Source organism: Cibotium barometz, chromosome 26 (assembly GCF_041138505.1).
Source record: "Cibotium barometz isolate CiBa-2024 chromosome 26, ASM4113850v1, whole genome shotgun sequence".
Taxonomy (NCBI): domain Eukaryota; kingdom Viridiplantae; phylum Streptophyta; class Polypodiopsida; order Cyatheales; family Cibotiaceae; genus Cibotium; species Cibotium barometz.
The window spans coordinates 39610821-39633825 of NC_141071.1; the positions used below are offsets into that span (position 1 = coordinate 39610821).

At 38.7% G+C, this 23005-nt stretch overlaps 2 protein-coding genes across 2 annotated transcripts; both read right to left on the bottom strand.

Annotated features, from left to right (window-relative positions):
- Positions 1-219: 219 nt before the first annotated feature.
- Positions 220-1652, bottom strand: LOC147623954 (profilin-2-like). The gene is made up of 3 exons (XM_086820603.1): positions 1418-1652; positions 904-1041; positions 220-435 (listed from the first exon to the last, which is right to left on the bottom strand). The coding sequence occupies exons 1-3, from the start codon at positions 1541-1543 to the stop codon at positions 301-303; spliced, it is 399 nt and encodes a 132-aa protein (XP_086676729.1). The 5' UTR covers positions 1544-1652; the 3' UTR covers positions 220-300.
- A 17398-nt stretch (positions 1653-19050) lies between these two features.
- Positions 19051-22252, bottom strand: LOC147623955 (glucan endo-1,3-beta-glucosidase 13-like). Its single transcript, XM_086820604.1, has 4 exons — positions 21985-22252; positions 20343-21605; positions 19514-19541; positions 19051-19369 (listed from the first exon to the last, which is right to left on the bottom strand). The coding sequence occupies exons 1-4, from the start codon at positions 22040-22042 to the stop codon at positions 19249-19251; spliced, it is 1470 nt and encodes a 489-aa protein (XP_086676730.1). The 5' UTR covers positions 22043-22252; the 3' UTR covers positions 19051-19248.
- Positions 22253-23005: the final 753 nt, after the last annotated feature.

The following is a 23005-nucleotide window of genomic DNA, read 5'->3' on the forward strand; positions in this document are numbered from 1 at the left end:
ATACTTAATTATTCTCAATTATATTTAAAGGGGGTGGGGGGGGTAGGGGTTAAGTCATAAGTGCAATCTACTTATCCACATTCACTATATAGATTTGAAAATAGTTGGCTCAACTTGGTGAAAATAATTGCCTTTTTTTAATGCACTCTAATGTCAAAGTGGAAACAAAGGGAACACATGTATATTTAAAAAACAAAGGTGAGGAGGAGGACATTATAATTATTTATTTATGTGCCAAATTTATTAATTAAAAAAAACTTGATACAAAAGTTTTCTATAAATTGTAAGCATGGGTGGCCCTTAGTATTGCTGATCAATGAGGTAATCAGCCAGCTTTTCCACAACTATGTTGCACTCTGGAGGAGTCACTGGCTGATCATAGATGCCGATCACCAAAGCCAGATTAGTTTTCTTGATTGTAACCCCGCCAGGGCCCTGATTAACACAAACAAGCAATGGGAAACATGTAATTAAGGCTCTATTAATGGGATCGACAAGCATTTTACACTAATCCATCAGTGGGAAACATGTAATTAAGGCTCTACTAATGGGATCGGCAAGCATTTCATCACTGCGCACAGTTGTTAATGCATGAGTGGGCTTGATTACATCTAATTAGATGTGATTAAGGCTCTATTGACGGGATCCACAATCATTACGGTGCACAGTTGCAGTTAATGCATGAGTGGGCTTGATTACATCTAAATGGAATAGCTCTAATTAGATGCGAGTAAGGCTGTATTAACCAGATCGAGAATCATTTCAACAGCGAGTACTGTGCACAGTTGCAGTTAATGCGTGAGTGGGCTTGATTACATGTAGATAGACTAGCTCTAATTAGCTCTAATTAGATGTGATTAGATTTAAACTCTGTGCATGCAGGCAAAGCAGAGATCGATCGACCTTCTTCCCACGGAGCACAGCCCCAGGTTCACCTTGGATCAGCATGAATTTTGTGCCTCCGAGGTACAACCCACTTTGCGCTAAAGTGCTCGGATCAGTGAACGCATTTATAATACCAGTAATCTCCTCCGCCTTTACCTGCATGTTCATCAACTCATGAAGCTCCTGTTAACCACCCACCATTACCAGTTCTACGATCCTTAATTATTCCATCAACTTGCCAAATCGAGCTTAATTATCATCAAATTAAACTACCCATTCCCTAACCAGATCGGATTATCAAACTGAACTTAATTATCATCAAATTAAACTACCCATTCCCTAGCCAGATCGATGCATTAATCCAAAGCTCTTCCTAGCTTGTTGCATTAGATTGCACTAGCCTGCAGGTTAGTAACATCCAATCTGCAAACACGTCTAGAAATCTAAGCTCCATACACGATTAATTTCCAATTAAGCAAGAAGATTGGCGTTAATTAATGATGCAACAATGGAGAGTTAATAGATCTATTACCTCAGGAAACTTCTCACTTTGTGCCCACACGCTACCTTCAAGCCCAACTATTGCAGCAGAGGAGAGGCAGTGTCCACCCGAGAGCTGGCAAAGAAGGTGCTCATCCACATAGCTTTGCCAAGACATCTTGATTAAGGGCTTAGTTTAGTGATATTATTGAAAGCTAGGACCAATTCACTCTTAAGAGGCTTCAAATGTGGTTTTGAATGCTAGGAGGAGCTCAGAAACACACATAATATAAAGGCTAGAATCATGCCCCTTTTCAATGACCCTTTCATGTGCTCCCTTTCCTTTCTCCTTTTTTTTAAATTATTTTTTCTATATTTAATTTTTTTGGTTGATTTCTTTCAACTCACTCCTTTCCATTCATCCTTCAATTCAACAAGCTATGAAAAACAAGCCATTTTTTTTTCCAAAAGAGTTTACTTGTTCATTTTGACTAGATTAATGATACATCCCTAACTAAAGATTTTCTCTAAATCATAATTCTTTGCATATATCTCTAAAGGAATTTCCAACACAAGGTACAAAATATCAAGAACTTTTCTTTAAAAAAAGAAGAAGAAGTTTCTAATGGATATATTATATTCTTAATTTGTGAAAAGTTTCCCACCCTCCAAGTATTTTGTAGCCTCTCTTTTTTACTATAGTGGAGTTCCACTTTCTCTTTACTTTTTGTCATGTTTGTGATCATGATTTGTATTCAACACGTCCATGTGAAATTATCCTTGACATGGCCTTGAAACTACCTTGCTTCTTGGCACATGCATTTCACCTCTCATCAAAATCGATGGAGGTACTCTCACTCATAAAAGTTGTGTGATGGTGGTCGAAAAGTAAATTGAGATGTGCCTTTTCCAGACTTTTAATTTGTGCACAATAGGCTTGGATTTATGAAATCCCTTTACTTATTAAAGTAAACATAGTAGTATTCATAGTTATATACAAGGTATATAATCTTAGTAAAGTATATGGGGTTGAAAAAACGTGTATTTATCGACCCTCTATGTGTTTTCGACCAATTATGCTCCTTATCTCCATCTTGGTGATTGTTAAAACTTATAACTCTCTCTCTCTCTCTCTCTCTCTCTCTCTCTCTCTCTCTCTCTCTCTCTCTCTCTCTCTCTCTCTCTCTCTCTCTCGCATGCGTATGCAAAACTATATATAATGATGGCATCCATCACTATTTATCTTACTACATAATTTCCATAGAATTAGAGTAATATCTAAAATATTTAACTACTAGTAGAGGCGATTAAAGTGGACATCATTCATGTTCTCTTAATATAGATTACCACCTCATTTTTTATAAATATCTATACGTTATGGTCATTCATAATGTTAAAAAAGCCTTGGCACATGAAACATTGCTATTTAGCCATTATACACAAACCATTTACTTTACCTTCTTCAAAAAAAAAACCATCTCATTTTTTATAAATCACTATTATTAGGTTATAAGCATTCATGATAAAAAAAACATTATTATTAGTCACTGTACACAACGATTACTTTATCTTGTTCACACCCTTGTGATGATTGTGTTTCTTTTTACTTGAACTTTAGAAGTGATTTCTAAATATGTCTACACCATATATGCTACCTATTACTTGCTCAATGGTGGTGGGGAGAAGCTTAGTGGCATCCACTTCCTCAATGGAATGGGGAAGAAGCTTCATAGCATGCATCCCACTAAATTCTATAGGCAAGCCACCTCAAATGGATGGGCCCCTTTTAAATCTCGTAGCTTGCAATCTTTGTGCCCTTTCCCTTTTATCTCTCTCTCTCTCTCTCTCTCTCTCTCTCTCTCTTCCTAACCCTCTACATACATGTTTATACCATAGATGCATGTGATAGTATCCCCTCCCTCTCCCTACTATCTCTCTTTATTCCTAACCTTCACATACATGTTAATACCATAGATGCATGGCATACCTTCATGCATTTCAATACCATAGACATCTCAAATTACTATCATTCATCACCTCCTAGTAAAAAAAGTCTTCAAGGACATGGATATTTGTAGCTATGAAAGTGAGTGAGTGTGTTTGTGTGTGAGAGAGTTTGAGTGAGTGTGTGCGTGTCAATGGTGATTGAGTAAGTGAGAGTGTGTTAGTGTGTGTGTGTGTGTGTGTGTGTGTGTGTGTGTGAGAGAGAGAGAGAGAGAGAGAGTATGTGTGCATGCATGTATGCACTACGTGCATACATTCTTGTGTGCATGCATACATGCGTGCATGTGTGTGTGTGTGTGTGTGTGTGTGTGTGTGTGTGTGTGTGAACATGCATACATGAATGCAAATACACATTATGCCCACCCATGTCATTAGAGAAGGAACAAGTTGGGAGTAATGTGTATTCACATGCATGCATATACACATTATATTCACTCTCACTCTCTCTCACTCTCTCTCTCTAGAAGTTTGCAAGAGTAAGTAAAATCGTGTTCTTTTCCTAAATCTGATGCATAAGAAATGCATGTACACATTATATCCACACATGTACATCTCTCTCTCTCTCTCTCTCTCTGTCTCTGTCTCTGTCTCTCTCTCTCTCAGTTTGCAAGAGTAAGTAAAATTGTTTTCTTTTCCTAAATCCGATGCATAAGAAATTCATTGGTAAAAGGAGACAAGAATGGTTAGAAGCTCGCACACAAAGACCTATGCTATTTAACTAGACAACCCTTTGTATGGTCATAACTTCGGAAAGAGATATTAATGGTCTAAGTATTCTAGAAAAATCGTTGAGAACTTTTATGAGAGACCTAAGAAATAAATTTTTAAAAAGATATTATGTTGAAATTTTTAGAGATAAATGACTGAATTAAATCCTTAATCCTTGATCTTGGATCGGAACTCAAACCACTTAAAAGGAAAAAGGATTTCAAGGAAATGAGATCTTGTAAACTAGAATAAGGGAAACTCTAGCTTAAGTGTTCCAAGGAAAAGGGATGAGGCTATGCCATCAAGAAAGCCTTTGAAAAGGACTAAACTGAGATGAGGAAAAGTAATGGGAACAGGGTAGTCCTCAAAGAAGGGATTGATCCCGATAATGTTGTGAATATAGCTACATGCCATGATTATGGAAAAATGGGAAAGAATGGAACCCTTATCATTAGTAAGACTTCTATCTAGAAAAGGAAAGGGAAAATGTTATATCTAATTGAAAATGATCAATTCTTGATGATGTTAAGAATGATTGATGCAATTTCTTGGGAAGCTTCACATGATATAAATAGAAAGAAAAATGGAATAGAGTCCTTTGGGGTGATTGAGGAATTATGATGGTATCATAAAAGAATGACTCTAGAAGAGAGAAAAGTAACGTTATTGAATCCTTTAAAAGGATGAGAAGGGTGAATTGGAGTATATGGGCCATAGTAGAGACCCCTATAGAAAGGTCAAGTTACCTTGTCCTATTTATAGAGGATTAGTAGGATAAAACTATTAGTACAATTGTTTGAAAATGATTTATGAATTGTGTTGTGGTGGGATACGTTGTTTTGTCACTTGTTGTGATTCGGTCGGGTGGTAAATTCGCAAGAATGGGTAATCCTCGAGTAACTTGGATAGTTGTTCCTAGGTTATGAGGATGTTAAACTCGGATGGGCAATTCCCAAGTTACCTAGATGGCCAATTCCCACGCTATAACGATGGCTAATTCCTAGGCTATATGGATGTTGAACTCGAATGGGTAATTCTCAAGTAGCTTGGGTGGGTAATTCTAGGCTATGTTGGATTGTGTTTATGATGTTTTTGTTTGAAGGAATTTTGTTGTAATGGATCTAAGTGTACCTATTTAACAGGCAAATAGGGATCATACGTCTTGTTTTAAAAATGTAGGAGGTGGGTATGCTTGCATTTTAAAGTGTGCATGAGTTCTTAATACCCAGGAGCTAGCTAGGGGGCTTGGGGGTGTGATCCCCAAGCACAACCTAACAACTAGATCATAAATTGAGTGGTTGGGTGGATGATTAGACCCATGGTGATCAGATAGGACTAGGTTAACCAATGGATCGAGGAACTCTAGGGAAGGGAAACATGGGTAATTCCCAAGGATAGAAATTTTAGGTTCTTAGAGGAGGAATCACATACGTTTCTCAGCAAGACGGGATTATTTCTAGTTGAGCATTAGGGAACTGCTATACTGGGATAGCTAATCAATGAGATAATGTAGGGGAGGTCCCAAGTAAGTCGCTCTACCTCTCAAAAAATAGGTCTTACATTGTCAAATAAAATAGAGTGGTGGGGTAGGGGACTAACAACTCAGAGTGTGATTTTATTTTTCTAGGCCTTCAGTGGTGGCTAGGTCACATCTAGGTTAAGATATTTTAAAATGTACACCCTAAGAAAAAGGGTTGTAGGTACCTTCTTGGAGCATAGCAACAATACTCCTTCCACATAGGTAGAGGGTAGGGTTGCCTTCCACACACTTGACTTGGAGAAGGTAGGGTCACCACCACATAGGTTGCTCACCCATGAGGTCATGTGTTATTGGGGATACCCAGCTTGTGGTATTTTTTATCCCCCTCGGTCCCTTTCTTGTAATGAGATCTGGACCATTGATTGAACTTCTGTTTCAGATAAAGTTTGATGAGGCATATATCGAGGCAAGATCAGTGATCCTACTAAAGTATAAAGGTAGGTTTTAGGTGCTACCACTATTCCATGATCCTAATGGCTTTGTCAATGTCGACTCTGTGTCTAGAGGATCATGCTATTTAAATTGGATATCAAGGGGGTGCATCTACTACTTCTTTTTGACAGAGGTCCTGGGATCTTGCCTTCTTCTAAGACTATAATGGGAGAGAGGGCACACATATGGCATACTACATGTTATGTTTGATAATCCAACTCAGTTATGCCTATTGCATGGAGTACATAGAGTGTATCCTTCACCTCTATGGGAAACTCGGGGTGGACAACCTAATGGACATAGATGGTGAGTAATTGGCCAATTGTAAATACATTAATTATTGTACGTTGCCTTGAAATATTGTATGAATAAAAAACAACAAAAAGAATGCAACATGAGGGTCAAAGGAGAGGCCCAACAAGGTCCCTACTGAGTTGCCTGTAAGTCCAAGAAGGAGGCATGAGGGCCGGAGGAGAGACCCAACAAGGTCCCTACCGAGTCACCTATAAGTCTAAGAATGAGGCATGAGGGCCGGAGGAGAGGCCCAACGAGGTCCCTACCGAGTCACCTATAAGTCCAAGAATGAGGTATGAGGGCTGGAGAGGAGAGGTCCAACGAGGTCCCTACAGAGTCGCCTATAAGTCCAATCAAAATAGAATGTAAACCAAAATGAAAATGTTAAAAGCATGAGAAAATGATGTAATGATTTCTAGAATGGATTTACTTGTTGGGTGTTGTAATTTTAGGACCCAAGGGAGGAATCACTTTGTGGACATCCAAAGTAGAAAAAAACTTCCTAGACTTCCAGATATAAAGCTAACTTCCCGGACACATGGAGAAGAAGTAGGTGGCTACATTGACACAGATGGTAGCACACTTGAGCGCCCATGTACAAGATTCCCACCATCTCTCTAGTCTACCATCAATTTTATATGGTTCTTACATGATTATATTATATGACTTGAAATGTCTTGCATTGTACCTTCTAGCAACCACTTATTCACACATTTTCATGATGTAATTGGCATTGATAGAGGAGATAGTACACCCCTAATTAAACAAAGGGGAAGAGAGGTGTTGACAGTTGTGAACACCCCCTAGCATTTTGGCATTAGCTTGGGTGTGAACACTCCCTAGCATTACTAGCATTAGCGTAGGTTAATGAGTTGTGGAATTTGGTCATTAAAAGATGTCATATCAAGAAGTATTGAGAATGATGGATCAAGCTCTCCTACTCAAAAAACATCTACCTAATCATGCACTAATCCTACACTAATAACAACACTAATCTAAGGTGGATAAAAATGAACAAGACTCATTGTAATGAGTGTGTGCTAATTAAGTTTAGACTCAAGTTCAGTTAGGTTACATGATGGAAACATGTACTCATAAAAAGACTTGAGATGTTGTGCTTATATTCCAATGCTTGAAATGTCCTCCTTTTATATGAGGAGAGTACAACTTAGCCTTTCTCTTGCATGTGGGATAATTCTCACTAGGTGATGTGGCTTCTCACACTCACTCCATATTTTCCTTGTGCTCTTTGGCACCACATTTCTCAATGCCCCCCCTTGGTGCCAAATCTTTGGGCTACTCAGGATTTTTTACCAAACACGTTTTTGTTTAAGAGATGGGGGTAGTGTGAGGATTTTTGGTTGCGTCCTCATTTGGCCGCTTACAAGGTTTTTATGCACACACTCTTGAAGTAATCCTTCCCTTTGAACACAAAATTTCAAAATCTTAAATGTTATGAACATTTCCTTAGTGGCCAAGCCACCATAATCTAGTTGTGCTAATAGGATGTAAAAATAAAGCTCATTGACATTGTTGCTTTGGTTCCCATGAGAGCAGCCTCTTATGAGACATAAGAGGATAACACTAAATGATATTTGTATATTTGTATTTTTATTTTAAGTTTTAAAATTTTAAAAACCTTATACTTGCTGCTGGAGTGCGATGCACTATCCACCTTTTATCTGTTGTGCTGGGTCTGAGATAAAAATGCCTTGCTGTAGCCTGCGCTCTTATCATGCACTCATGCGGTTCTTTGTTGGCCACCTTCCTTTGGCTGCTTTTCTTCCGTTTGACGGCCGCTTACTGCTTTGGCGCCAACAACCTTCCTCATTGTCTACATACTAAGCCCCTTGGCATGAAAGTATAGGACTTCTCCTTCATGTAGTCGGCGAGATTGATGCCAGGGCAAGAATGGAAGAGCTTCGACTTCTTCTTGTTCGGTTTGCAGTTGGTGCTCACGTTCTGGAAGTGGACGGTCAGAATCTCCTACTTGGTGTCGTAGTCAATAAGCACTCCAATCTTCCTAGCTGCGGTGAGAAATATTGCCTAGATGAGTTGAGGATTTGTTGTGATTTATGTGAGAGATGGTTCCATAGTAAGTGTATGAAGATCACGCCTGCCAAAGTCGAGCATATTAAGCAATACAAGTGCCCATCTTGCACTAATAAACGACAGCGTGTGTAATAGTGTCAAACAGATGATGTTGTAGTGTTCAACCAAGTTACAGATCTTCATTAAGGAATCATATCATTTCAAGGATGATCACCTAGGATTTGTATACATATGTGAGAGCTATTCGTGTGGAAAGGAAAAGCAAACTGAGAAACCCTAAAAAATTTTAAATAAAGAAGGTTGAGGAATATCTAATCCAAATCCTAATCAAACACTTTTACTAATGGAGTCCTTAATCTCTTCCTAATGAATTGAACATAAACTAAGAGAGCTAAACCTAGGCTCTGATACCATGTTGAGAATGATGGATAAAGCTCTCCTACTCATAAAACATCTACCTAATCATGTACTAATTCTACACTAATGACAACACTAAGCTAAGGTGGATAAAAATTAACAAGACTTATTGTGATGAGTGTGTGCTAATTAAGTTTAGACTCAAGTTCAGTTAGGTTACATGATGGAAACATGTACTCATAAAAAGACTTGAGATGTTGTGCTTATACTCCAATGCTTGAAATGTCCTCCTTTTATATGAGGAGAGTATAACTTGGCCTTTCTCTTGCATGTGGGATGATTCTCACTACGTGATGTGGCTTCTCACACTCACTCCATATTTTCCTTGGGCTCTTTGGCATTACATTTCTCAACAAGAAGTTGTTACAAGAGGGCTAGTGGGGAGCTAGGATCTTGTGGAGGTTATGGGAGCCTAATAGCCACATGGTATCCCAAGAGTCACATGGTTAGATGGATATATAAAACTCCTCTTGTATGCAAATTGAAAAATGGAATACACTATAATGTTTTTCTTGTATCTTTTTCTTGTTCTTGATCCATGTCTCTTACTCCATGCTCATGTGTACATGTGTACTCCATGGCTATGTGTGTAGGAGCATGCGTTTTCCACCCTGTGTTAGCAAGGTTATGCTAACAATGTGTTGTTAAGCCGCTAGTACCATTGTTGGGAATGTAGAGAATACCAAAAAAAAACATAAAGCCAAATCTGTTGGGGTTTAAATAGGCTAGATGATTCGACACAAAGATAAGAAATAATTAGCCTCGATGTTCAAAAAAATAGCTTAATTAGCCTCGATGTTCAAAAAAATAGCTGTTTGTAATTGGTAGTTAGGAAATTTTAATGCTAATGAATGTCCTTGAGAAATGAGCACTCGTGTTTTTTGGAAAAGACAGTTACTTTGGAAAAAGAGTCCATGTGTTTTCTGTTGGAATTAGGGTTGCAAAAAAGCACACAAAGCTTGGAGAAGAAGAAGCAAGAATGCACACAACACACAGTGTATTAGATTGTGTCAATGTACAAAGATAAGTTAGCCCTAGAATAATGGGTGTATATACAAGCCGGGGGAAAAAACCTCCTAAAGAGGGAAAAAGTGTCCCGGCGGTCCTAAGTGTGTTCACACATCACTGCTTATATATATATGGCAACAAATCCCCCCTGGGAGTGATGGTGTGAACGAGAGCTGGCACTCATGTATAGGGAAGTGCCATGCCCGAAGTAGATCAGTCCACAAAGGGGAGCAAGTCCAAAGCTTTGCGGAAAGCTTCAAATTTCTCACGACGAGGAAGCGCCTTTGTGAAAAGATCGACGAGGTTGTCCTGTGTTGGCACATATGCCAAGCTGATCTCTCCTGCTGAGAGTCTCTCCCTGACATAGTGATAATGCACCTCAATGTGCTTTGTGCGAGCATGAAAAACTGGGTTTCTCGCAACTGCCAATGTGCTCTGACTGTCAGTGTAGATAGAGGTGGCAGACTCCTGTCTAACACCCAAGCAGCCACCATAAGCCGTCTGAGCCACACACACTCAACCGTAGCTGTGAAAGCTGCCCTGTACTCAGCTTCACAACTAGAAGTGGCCACAGTCAACCAAGATATGCATAAGCTACCGAGCATGAAACAAAACCCACTTGTGGACACTCTTGTGTCATAGCAACCAGCCCAATCTAAGTCCGAAAAAGCATGTAAAGCTGGTGGCAACGATCCCCCCTTGGGATAAAACAGCCCAAGATGTATGGTGCCACTCAAGTAGCGAAAGATGCGTTTAAGTGCCTTCCAATGCTGAGACCTTGGGCTATGCATAAACTTGCTCACCTGTGAGACTACAAACTGAATGTCTGACCTCGTAATGCATACATAAATGAGGCAACCAACAGCTGTCTGATAGAGTGTGACATCAAAGTGATCTCCAGCATCATGAAGACTCAACTTCAAACTTGTCTCTATTGGAGTAGCAATAGGCTTGCAGTCTTCAAGGCCAAATCTCCGCAACAATGTCTCAATATACTTTGTCTGACACAAAGCAATACCTCCATCACACTGCTTAAATTGTATCCCCAAATAATGATGCAAATGCCCCAAATCTGATATCTCAAAAGAGGCATTCAAACCAGTCTTAAAATCAGCAATATGACTCTCATTTGGTCCTATGAACAGCATGTCATCGACATAGAGAGCAATGATTAGATGTACATCATCCACACGTTTAATATACAAAGTGCTTTCTATTAGACTATTCTGAAAACCATGTACAGTCAAATGTGCATGTATCTTTTTATACCAAGCTCGTGGAGCTTACTTTAAACCATATAAAGCCTTTTTCAACCTGCACACTTTTGAAACCACAATTAAAAAGAAAAAAATAAACTTTGAGACTAGCCACAACAAGAAATTCACAACAAAGCATACATCAACTTTAAAAAGCTATAAAACGAAACTCACTATTGCTCGCTCGCTAGATGTTGGACCATCAGCAAACCACAAGCTCTTCCAAAACACCCCTTGATTGTTTTTGTGCATTGGTGACACTAACAACAACAAATGCAAGTGTACTTTGATAGTGGCTAGTATCACTAGAATACAATCCTTGGGCCTCGTCTCTAAGAAAGACCTAACCTTAGGCTTTGATAATTAGGGTGGTAGCATATAAGTACAATGAAAACAAGGACGTCCCACCATCAACCTTGTTTTTGCGCTTAATGCATGCACCTTCAATTTTGATGTAGTCATCTACCTAAAGCTTGTCTATGTGATGCGAGATGTATGCATCAGGTATTATGAGTGTAATAGTGTCTACACTAGCCTTGTCTACAAGATCAAGCTTAAAATAACAAGTATACTTAGCTTCTTGAACACTTTGTTTGTAAGTGCCGTAGCAATTTAGGACCTTGCCCTCAAAAACAAAGTGAGCACTACTTTCTAAGATATCAGAGATAAGAAGCGTATAGGGTTTTTCTTGAGAAAATGGCACTACAGAAAGATTAGGATTTGCCTTAGGTAGAGGTATGCTAGTAGGCAAAGAAGGACCAAAGGATTTAGGTATAGCCTTACGAGATGAAGATGTGCCAACTTCTAAAAGATAAGACACATGTGATGGAGAAATAGTAAAATTACTTGGACTATTACTCTCAGGTATAGCCTTGAGTGGAGACGAGGATGCACCAACTTCTACAATTTGCAAAGTAGATGATGGAGGTACATCACAGATGGTAGCTACCACAAGAAAAAGCTACGACTGATTCACTGCAAAATCAAGTTAGAAACATAAGACTAAATGTTGGCATGCCTCTAAATCAACATAAAGCTAAGAATAAACTTGATACCTAACTTACTGTTGACACTTAAGACTACATGAAGATAAAATACAAGAATAAACTTGATACCTAACTTACTGTTGACACTTAAGACTACACAAAGATAAAACATAAGAATAAACTTGATACCTAACTTACTCTTGACACTTAAGACTACACGAAGATAAAACACAAGAATAAATGACTTTAATTATCTTAAAACAAAGTTGAAGTATGAGATACAAGAAGCAACTAGGTTGTGGCTTCTCTTTCCGCAGTGCAAAAAGAGCCCTGGAAATAGAGCTTGGAACCCAAGTGCGCTTGCATAGCCTACCCGATGAAGACAGGATCAACAACGGGGGAGTCATTTGTGCCGATCTTGTACTTAGTGTTGAGGTGTTAGTGTTGACAAGCTACACTTCCTTAACCTAAGAGATTCAATCTATTTTCCCAAGAACAACCACAAGTCTAAATCTTGTACTTAGTGTTGAGGTATTAGTGTTGACAAGCTACACTTCCTTAACCTAAGAGATTCAATCTATTTTCCCAAGAACAACCACAAGTCTAAATCTAAAACTAACCCACTCTCAAACAATGGCCTCAATTTCACTTTGCTATGTTATTACACCACACTGTTGTTAACATGCTTTGAATAGTACTACAAATGCAATAGACTTAGCAACATAGTTAAAGAAACACTTAGCAACACATACTTCAACTTAATCGAAAATGGTTGTGGCATCACAACCTATATAGACTTGACCCCAACTACGCTATCCTTTAGATCACAGTTGTAGACTCTATAAACAATAGTACAAAGTTAAAAGCTTTAATAGCAAGGCAGTGACAACAAAAAGGATTAGTGACTGCTTTAATTTAGACCCTTAATTTCCACAAAGAAATAAAAAACCTTCAAATCTACGTGGACAACCACATCAGATGACACAACCGCATGAAGAAAGCACAAAATAAACATAAACGTTGATTTGAAGGACTCTTATGTGGACAACCACATCACACGACACAAGCACACCAAAAAGCACAAAAAAGCGTATTAACGTCCATTAGATTAAACATTGAGACTTGAATAAAATATTCCCTTCTACAAAACGCCAAGTTCGCCAGCAGACACCGAAATACAGCAAATTAAGAGCCCTTCAAATCTACGTTATAAAATTATTAACCTTACAATTACGTGGCCACCACAGGGTGCTCGGTATTAAACAAAAAGAAACAAGAAGAATTAAAAAAAATCGCCATTAAAACTGCGCAAAACTGCTTGCTATTGAACCAAAAAAAAAAGGAGAAAAAAAAATCTTCTCGTCCGAGGCCATCAATCTTTTTATTTTTTAACCTTACAAATTACAATTACATGGCCACCACAGGCCAGTGCTCGCTAGTAAACCAAAAAAAAAAAAACAAGAAGAATAAAAAGAAATTGCCATTAAAACTACACGCTATTTAAAAAAAAGAGAAAAAAAAATAGCTTCTCGTCCAGTCCGGCCATCAATCAATCAAAGGACTCCAAGAAGCCGAGCCACAACAGAAAGAAGAGGAAATCGCCATTAAAACTGCGCTTTAAAACAACAGATAACTGAAGGGAGACGGACACGACTGTTGACCGCCTGGTTCTACACTGGTGGGAAAGCCGTCACCTTTTTGGAATGACGTGGTATTACAATCCACCGGGGCATCATTTAATACCTCAAATATAGTTAGGCAACAAAGCAAAACCACTATACACAATGCTAAGGTCTTTGCACTATACACAATGCTAAGGTCTTTGCCCTAGGCAGAGTGAGCCCAGGCTTCTTCTTGGTATACTTAAATATATTTCATGAGTAGCTTTTGGGGCTAAAAATAGTATGCTTTACAAAAATATATACTTCTTCAAGATTGGTATTCTTCAAAAGTAAGGTACAAACTAGGCTTCTTTTAAAAATAGGTGTGAGCCTTGAACCTTATAAAAGTGCATGTCTTGAAAAATAAAGTATGCACAAGGGATCTTTCACATGTCCCAATTAACATATACAGATTGTTAATAAATATGAATAGTGTCCAATTAAATTAATGGCACTTGTCGTCACAAAATTAAATATTACTTGTTGATATCAAAAATTCATTATCTCAAGGTATTCTTGACCAATACCATCTTGCCTCCATTATCCGATCCAATGATCTGCACTTGCATCAACTAAGCCCAATCAATTAATAAATTAATTGATTAAAAATAAATATCCATATGAAATTTTATATCGATAAGACAATGCAACCAATACTTCCCACGCATGTACGAATTCACCCGCATACGCGTAAAGTAAGCTACGATCATCCTGGATTTAAAAAGGCGACCCAATCTAAACCCGTCTAGGAGAATTAATAACATAAAAACCTGAGAATAAAATATTCCATGAATTCTTTTAAGAATCCATAAATATAGAACATGGGAATATATATAATATTCCATGAATTCATCCTCAATAATATGTCTCGGGGGTGATAAGCAACTATCCTCAGTTATCACAAAATCATCAATAATAATCATGGGCTAACTTATCCCTATAAGATGTAATCTAGGATGGATATGTGGCGAGGGCATAATCAGGTAGCCATTGAGAATCTTTGATAGGGTGTCCTTATACTTGACTAGATATCGATGATAAACATTACCTTTATTCTTGTCTAATTTAGTCTTAAAAGAAAAAGTTACGAATGAATATATTCAGTAAAGAGTTTACAAAATATTATATAGTCAGAGTAAAGTGTTATGATGTGACATAGGTTATGGATAATAAAATAAGTCTACAATCCTCTAAAAACATTCGTTTCCATGGTCACAAAGATCTTTTCAGGGGGAAGGATTGATTGTAGGAAACATAAGTGATCAAGAAAATTTTCACGGTATATAGTGGTATTGTCTTCTATTCTTTACACACGAATAATTCCGTATTGTTCCACCATAAGTTGACAAAACTAAATGTTTCGAAAAAATATGTGCATGTTGCCTATGGGTATTAATATATAACATGATTCGTAATCATTTGCCTAGATTTCTTATCCATTCGTCCTCTGGGTTTGTCATTAAATATATGGAATAATGCCTAGAATAGATATGCATTGCCTGTAGAAATGTATGCGAGATGCAGGTATGCAGCCATAAGTTGTAGTAGTTCAAGTAGCTGTCGTGGATTTTGCAGATTTGGATTAGTCATTGTGAATGCTACTAATTGTGCTGACAAAAAGAAAGTCAAAATATGTTAGTGGTAAAAGAAATGTAAAATAATACTACCTCAATTTTATTTGGCACGTGTAAGTTGTCGAGACTGTATCCAATTTGTCGTGGAAACTTCGAAAAAAAATGTTGAGGAATTTTTGTGTAAAAAGGGCGAAAGCTATGGGAAGATCAAATAAATTGAGATTCTAGAAAATTGAAAGAAAAATTTTGAGAATGTTGACGAGGCTTTAAGATTTATGAATGTTGAAAGTCTTTGTGAAATGGAAAGCTTTAAAGCTTTTAAAGTTTGTAGAGTATAAAGGTTTTTCTTTAGGATCTTTGTGCTTGTGTGCATGTGTGCTTTTTCATGCGGCCGTCAACAACAGCCCAGCAGGTTTTGAACTAGCACCTCATGCATAGAACTTCAACACCTTACCACTAGGCTGTGTTTCCATTGTTTTAAAGCTTTAAAATGTAAATCTTTTGAATGGAAGCTTTAGATTTTTTTTAAAGCGTTATTTATTAGTTTATAAAATAGCTAAGCTATGCTTTAGCTAGCCTAACCATAACAAGGTGAGAGCCACTGCGAAAATGGAACGGGTTGGAGAAGATGAAAAAGAAGAAGAGACGATAGCGCAGTCTCAAATGTTCTCTTTATTTTCGTTAAAAAGAAGCTTTGATTACTTAAAGCTTTTTGTGCAAGATTAGAGAAAGACGATGAGAGAAGCGACGGTAGCGGTAGCTGGTTGCAAAGAGAGAGGCAGAGAGAAAGGTGAAGACGGGACGGCTACGAGCGAGGGGAATAATTAAAAAAAAATTAAAATGTTTAAATGCTTTAATTCTAAAGCTTGGAAGTCTTACCAAGCCAAACTTGGAAAAAGACGGGGGAATAATTAAAAAAAAATTAAAATGTTTAAATGCTTTAAAAATAATTAAAATGTTTAAATGCTTTAATTCTAAAACTTGGAAGTCTTACTAAGCCAAACTTGGAAAAGAAGACAAATCGTGTAGCACAGATATAAAAAGTAACTTACGATGAATTTTTAATTGCCCAACGCCATTGAGGAGAAGGAGAATATGAAGTGAAGCCAAAGGCTTAACAGAAAGTGGTTCTGGGATCTCCTCAGTGGTGGCCGATCGGGAAGAGGATTTGAAAACATAAAACCTGCTTTTGGATTTGAAGTAGCCTTGGTAGGTGGTTTTCAAAATGGACAAGTGAGTTTCCACCTTGGATGGACCATTGCTAATAGATTTATGGCTTTTTATACCCATTGGACAGAAATGTGCTTTTCTTGAAAAACCTTAAGCTTTGTATACTTTGTATGAAAAAATTTACCTTTGGCCAAGCTCTTCCACTTCTTTATCCACTAACTCTTCACTGCTTCAATTGCAATCACTCTTGGCTTTGATACCACAGTTGTGGGAGGTTGACATGAAACCATAATAGTGATTGCAATAAATAAAATATTTGTCGATATTCAAAATTGATCATCTCAAGATATTCTTGACCAACACTAGCTTGCCTCCATTATCTGGTCCAATGATCTTGCATCAACTAAGCTAATCAATTAATAAATTAATTGATTAAAAATAAACATCCATATAAAATTTCATATCGATAAGCCGATGTAACCAATACTTTCCACATATTTATGGATTCACCTGTGTACATGTAAAGTAAGCCGATGCAACCAATACTTTCCATGCATGTACGGATTCACCTGTGTACATGTAAAGTAAGCTATGGTCGCTCGGATTTAAAAAGATGTCCCAATCTAAGCCTCTCTAGGAGAATTCATAACATAAAAACCTGGAAACAAAATATTCCATGAATTCTTTTAAGAATCCATAAATACACAACATGGCAATATATATAATATTCTGTGAATTCAACCTCAATAATAAATATATAAAAATATGGGTGAATGGTACAAGGGCCACACTCATCCAAGGGTGATTCAGCCCAATCTTGTGTCAACAGTGATCTCTTTCCTAATTTATAGCTCTCTTGTTTATTTAATTTTGTTTATGTAAGATTTATACTTTGAATTTATGCTAGTCTATGCTATGATCTAAGTTTTGTGTTTGAGAACTAGAAATTCTTCTCAAAGTGTAAAGGTCCTAACAAACACTTTTGGCTTGTATAGAGCTTTCTTTGAGCTTAGGATTGTGTTATATATAAAAATTACATAGCTATATGCTTTGCTCTTTTATACCCAAATTTCATAAGTGGAAGAAAATCCTCTCCGTCGTAGTGTTTTCTAAGTTGATTGCACCTTAGCATATTATGGATAACTATATACTTTTAGTCTTTTATACCCAAATTTTGTAAGTGGAATAAACCCCTTTTTGTTGGAGTGTTTTCTAAGTTGATTGCATCTTATGGATCAAGGAGCTTAGGATTGGTGTCCATACATAATTTGGCAACTGGAAATAACCATCCCAAACAAAGTATTTCCTTAAGTTCATTGCTTCTTAACATTTTGAAAACCATTGGAGCAAGGGACTTAGGATTGTGCACATATACAGGCATTACATAGTTGTATGCTTTCCACTATAATATCCAAATTTTGCAAGTGGGAAGGTGATCCTTCTAATCAAAGTGTTTTCCAAGTTGACTGCACCTAACATTTTGTAAGCTAATGGACCAAGGAGTTTGGGATTGGTGTCTAGACATAATTTGTACATGATTGCGTTCCAAGAACATGCATATCTTAGTTGGGTTGGCCAAGATCCTCCACGTTTTTTTCTTTCGAAAGCCTCCTTTTGAGGGGATGTGGCCGAGCTAGAGACTCCACCACTCACACACAAACCTACGGTGTCAAGTGTCAAGGCAAGATCCTCCACATTTTTTTCAGTCGAAAGCCCCCTTTTGAGGGGATGTGGCCGAGCTAGAGACTCCACCACTCTCACACTACCCTATGGTGTCAAGGCTTGACCATGACCTCTTGGGTAGGGTGGGAGATAATGAGCTAAGCTAAGCTACTCGAGCAAGAAACCACTAACAAGATCTTATAAGCTTCATAGTGACGCTCAACTTGATGTGTGTGTAATTCATTAGCCTCATATAAATGTAGTCTTCAATTATTTCAAATTGAAAGCTACTTAAAATCAAAATCATATCCAAGGAAGGAACAAATCTATCTTGCCCTTGAGGGATTTGAATTGTGACACAATGTAAATAGATTATGTATTATTCCCAATTTGTGTTTACAAATTATGTATAGTTACAGACTCGACGACAAGTTTTTTAATTATTTGGTTTGTTTACAAATTGACTTTGATGCTGAAATTGAATAACTTTAGTCGGCTTTATCCACACGTTTAATATTTACCGTTTAAGCTCAAATTTTTTTTAAAAATTTGCCGTTGACTAGAAAACAGCGTTCAAAACTTTGCCCACACGTGTGTAAATTAAACAGATTACACAAAAATTGGATCTCTTCATTGTTTACCTGTGTGTGTCACACGTGTGAATTAAACAAATTTCAAACTTTTCAAAAAATACTAGGATACATGAAATAATACTGGCAAGGGGGAGTAGTGCGTTTAACCCTTTTAATTTGCATTAGTTAATTGCGCAACAAAAAAAAAAAAAAACTTAGCGCTAGGCGTTCCTTAAATCTTTTTTCGAATATTATAATTTGCTCTACCTAGTTTTACTTGGGGGGTTAATTTTCTGCTTTTATATATATATATATATTCACACAGTAAATTGAAGTAAATCCAAGGACTGCTAAGGTTTCAACTTAATGTGCACATTAATCGAAGGAATGGGTGTACAAAATTGTGAAGCACTTCACATAAGAATGGGTTCACGCGACACTCAAAAAAAGAGAGGAGTTAAAAAAGAATGGGGAGAGAGAGAGAGAAGACCACACGTTTGTGTGTGGCGCATGCATGTGGTCTCCCCCATGCTATTTATCAAGTGTATTATAGTAAGAAGAAGACCACAGGGAGCATGACCCACATGCCCACCATCCCATGCCTAGGAGTGCTTCTCCATGATGATGACGACATGGTTCCATTCATGCTCGCAGAGGATGACACCGCACTGTCACAAGACCATAATAAAGGGTCATCTTGCATGTCCATTAAATTAAAAAAATGCACGCTGACACAATTTTTCTTTAATAAAATAGAACATCTCTCTTTCATTCTTGTCATTACAGTAGTTTCTTAGTGCTGAAAAACTTACTCTGCAGCGAATATACATGACCCATAACCTGAACACAATTCAACCAAAACCAGGAATTTTTTAATCATCAGAAACTACTTCACATGTGCACATGCGTGTACATGTATGCATGTGTTCATGACACACGTGCATGTATGGATGCACAGTATATGTGGATGCGTGGTGCATGTATGCATGTGTTCATGACACACGCGCATGTGTGGCGCATGCATGTACAATGTGTGTATGGATGCACAGTATATGTGGATGCATGGTGCATGGATGCATGACACACATGCACGTGTGGCGCATGCATGTACAATGTGTATGGATGCACAGTATATGTGGATGCGTGGTGCATGTATGTGTAGATGTGTACATAATACACATGTTATGTATGCACAGTACATGTGTATGTGTGCTGCATGCATTTGCATGTGTGCATGTGCAACTAGACTGATGCAAACATCTAAACATACAGATACACATCTATTCGTACACATGATTGCATCAATGCATCACACATATACATTTCTGAGTACAGATGTAGACGTAAACACATGCACATACATGTATGAAGTACAATACATACAGGGACACATCTATTCCTACACACATGCGCGTTGATGCATCACACATACCACAGATACACGGGTATGTGTAAATATCTTTACATACACACATGCACGTGCGCTACACATAAATGTGTCTGAGTATCTATACATTCACACATGCACATGCATGTGCCACACATACATCTACACATGCACATGCGCACACGCATGCTCCACACATGCAGATGCAGTACAAATCTATAATGTAAGTTTCATTGAAATGTAGCTTCTCTTACTTGGATTTGCAGTGGTGATCATAGCAGTCCCTCCAAAGTCACAAGCTGCAGTGTTGTCTCCACTCCTTTGATAGTAGCTATTGTATGCATAAGATGCATGATTGACGAATGTATCAGGGTTGAAGCACGGCCGACCCTGCTGAATGGGCCCACAATCTACATTCCCCTGCCCGCAGGCATAATTCAAGCCACTTTCCAGGCTATCATTGCTTGCACTGGGCAGAGCAACACACCAAGTGCTCCCTGTTCCATTGAAGCTCCGAGGAGACCCACTTCGAGAGTTTGTGAGATCTAGATAGTAGAGACTGTTCTCCGTCACATCGAACACGCCCCAATGGCGCTCCGAGCTTTTCCCGGGCTTCTTATCCTCATCGAAGATGGAGAAGATGTATGCATCCAAAGGCTGCCCAGTCTTGTGAGGCGTCCCCGTGTTGTTCTGCACAAGCTCGATAAGGTTGTTGTTGTATGTGGCAGCATTCTGCACATTGGCAGCCTCCTCGTCCGAATCCCCTTGTGTTGGCCATCCAGTCTCACTCACTAAAACCCTCAGCTCACCATGGCCCATTGCTTCCATGGCAAAATAAACCGCATCCACTTGGGCCATTAGCAGACCATAATAAGATAAGTTGGTATTCGGGTCTACCACCACATCCTTGGGCTCAAAAAGAGCATAATCCAAAGCCACATCACCTGTCTTTGACATGTAGGCATGATATGGGTATGCATTGACCATGTAGAAAGACCCAGTTGCCTTCAGGAAATCAAGTATGGGGCTTACAAAAGAGGTTGCAAGGCTATCATTGAATGCACCCGTGGATGGCGGGAATGAAGTTTTCAAAATGCCCATAGAATGGGCAGTTGAGACCTTTATTTGGTCAGAGAGGTTGGCCTTGGTTAGTCCTGTGTGTATGTTTTGCATGGCTGGTAGAACTAGGGGACCTAAATCAGGGCTTAGAGTGGGTACCTCTACTCCAACTGTGACCACTGTGATTTTAACAGATTGTAGAAGGGGGACCAGATTACTGTTTACCCACTCATCAGCTGGTTGCTCGGATTGGAAGTTGGACAGCTCCTCATTTGGGATAGTGATGATGAGCTCTATGTTTGAGCCAGCAAATGCTTGAATGACAGATGCATTGTAGTCATAGATTCTAACCTTGGTGATGGTCTCCTTTACGAGGAGCTGAGCTACTGATCGTGGCGACGGAAGGTTGTCGGCGTTCCTCCCATAGCAGAAGCCGATACTCCCTGCATGCACTATGACTGCAACCATGCCAAAGGCAAATGATTAGAAGTGAATTCTTACACGCTACAGGAGACTATGTACCAATTTTAAGGCTTCTTACCCAGAAAGTTTCCCTTATTCTTCTACATACACAAGGCATGTGAAGCCTTAAAATTGGTACATAGTCTACACAAGGCAATATATTGCTTTTATAATTTGACACACGTTGAAAGCAAGCAGTTCGGGCAGACCAAAACTTGTAAAATGCCCATTGACAGACCAAAGCAAAGCTCGACAACAACATGCAAGCAGCTTAGAGGGAGTCCAACGACAGATGATTACACTCTACTAACAAGTGTGTGTGTGTGTGTGTGTGAGTGATAGAGAGAGAGAGAGGAGGGGGAGGTGGGGGGATACCTGGGGCTGCAAGGGTAAGGAGAATGAGGAGGGCGAGAGGGGCTGATGAAAGCTCCATTGGAAGAAGAAGCTTCAGTAATGGGCGACAAAGAATGATGCAGAAGGTAGAGGGAGCGGGTAGACAATGAGAGAGGGAGAGAGAGAATGTGTGTGTGCGAGAGAGAGAGAGAGAGAGAGAGAGAATGTGGAGAGAGAGAGAGAGTGTGTGTGTGAGAGAGAGAGAGAGAGAGAGAGAGAGAGAGAGAGCGCAAATTCAAACGGTTACATGTGGTAAAAGCCACAGACAACAAAGCACGGAGATGACAGTGGGCCTTGGAGCTGGAGGTTCCATATAGAGAGAGCGAAAGAGAGAGAGAGAGAGAGCGCAGAGGAACCATATAGAGAGAGAGAGCGCAGAGGAACCATACACCCCCGACTTTTCATCTCCCCGTGAACCATATGAAACTCCGAAGGAAAGAGAACGACGAGAGATTACTGTCCAACGGCCACAAAACCCTCAATTATTCATACTGCAATTATTATTTATCCTGCAAAGTTTAAATTATTCAAATCTTTATTATTATTATTATATATATATATATTTCCTCTGCAAAGTTCTCAAAGCTTTCTCGAGCCCCTCTCAGACAGTATCTCTCTCCTCTCTCTCTCTCTCTCTCTCTCTCTCTCTCTCTCTTTCTGTGTCTCTGTCTCTGCCTCAACCTCACGCAGCCCAAGATCTCTGAGATGTCCTTCATGATTCCAGAGCGGATAGAAAGGTAATTCCATCCATCACGTTAACATTTACATGCATGCTTTCCCATGACTTCACTCGCCTAGAAGGGTCTGCACATTATATGCTCACATAATCTCTCTCTTTATTTCTTTAAAAAAAAATCTATTTTCTCAATAATTATCCTTTTTTTGGCTTTGGCTGAAAATTTGAAAGTATCCTACTCTCTTTTGGTAACGAAGGAGTTTGAGTGTCCCTAGGTGATGGGTTCAAATCTCGCCCCTCTGTAAATAATCTTGCTCAAAGCCGATG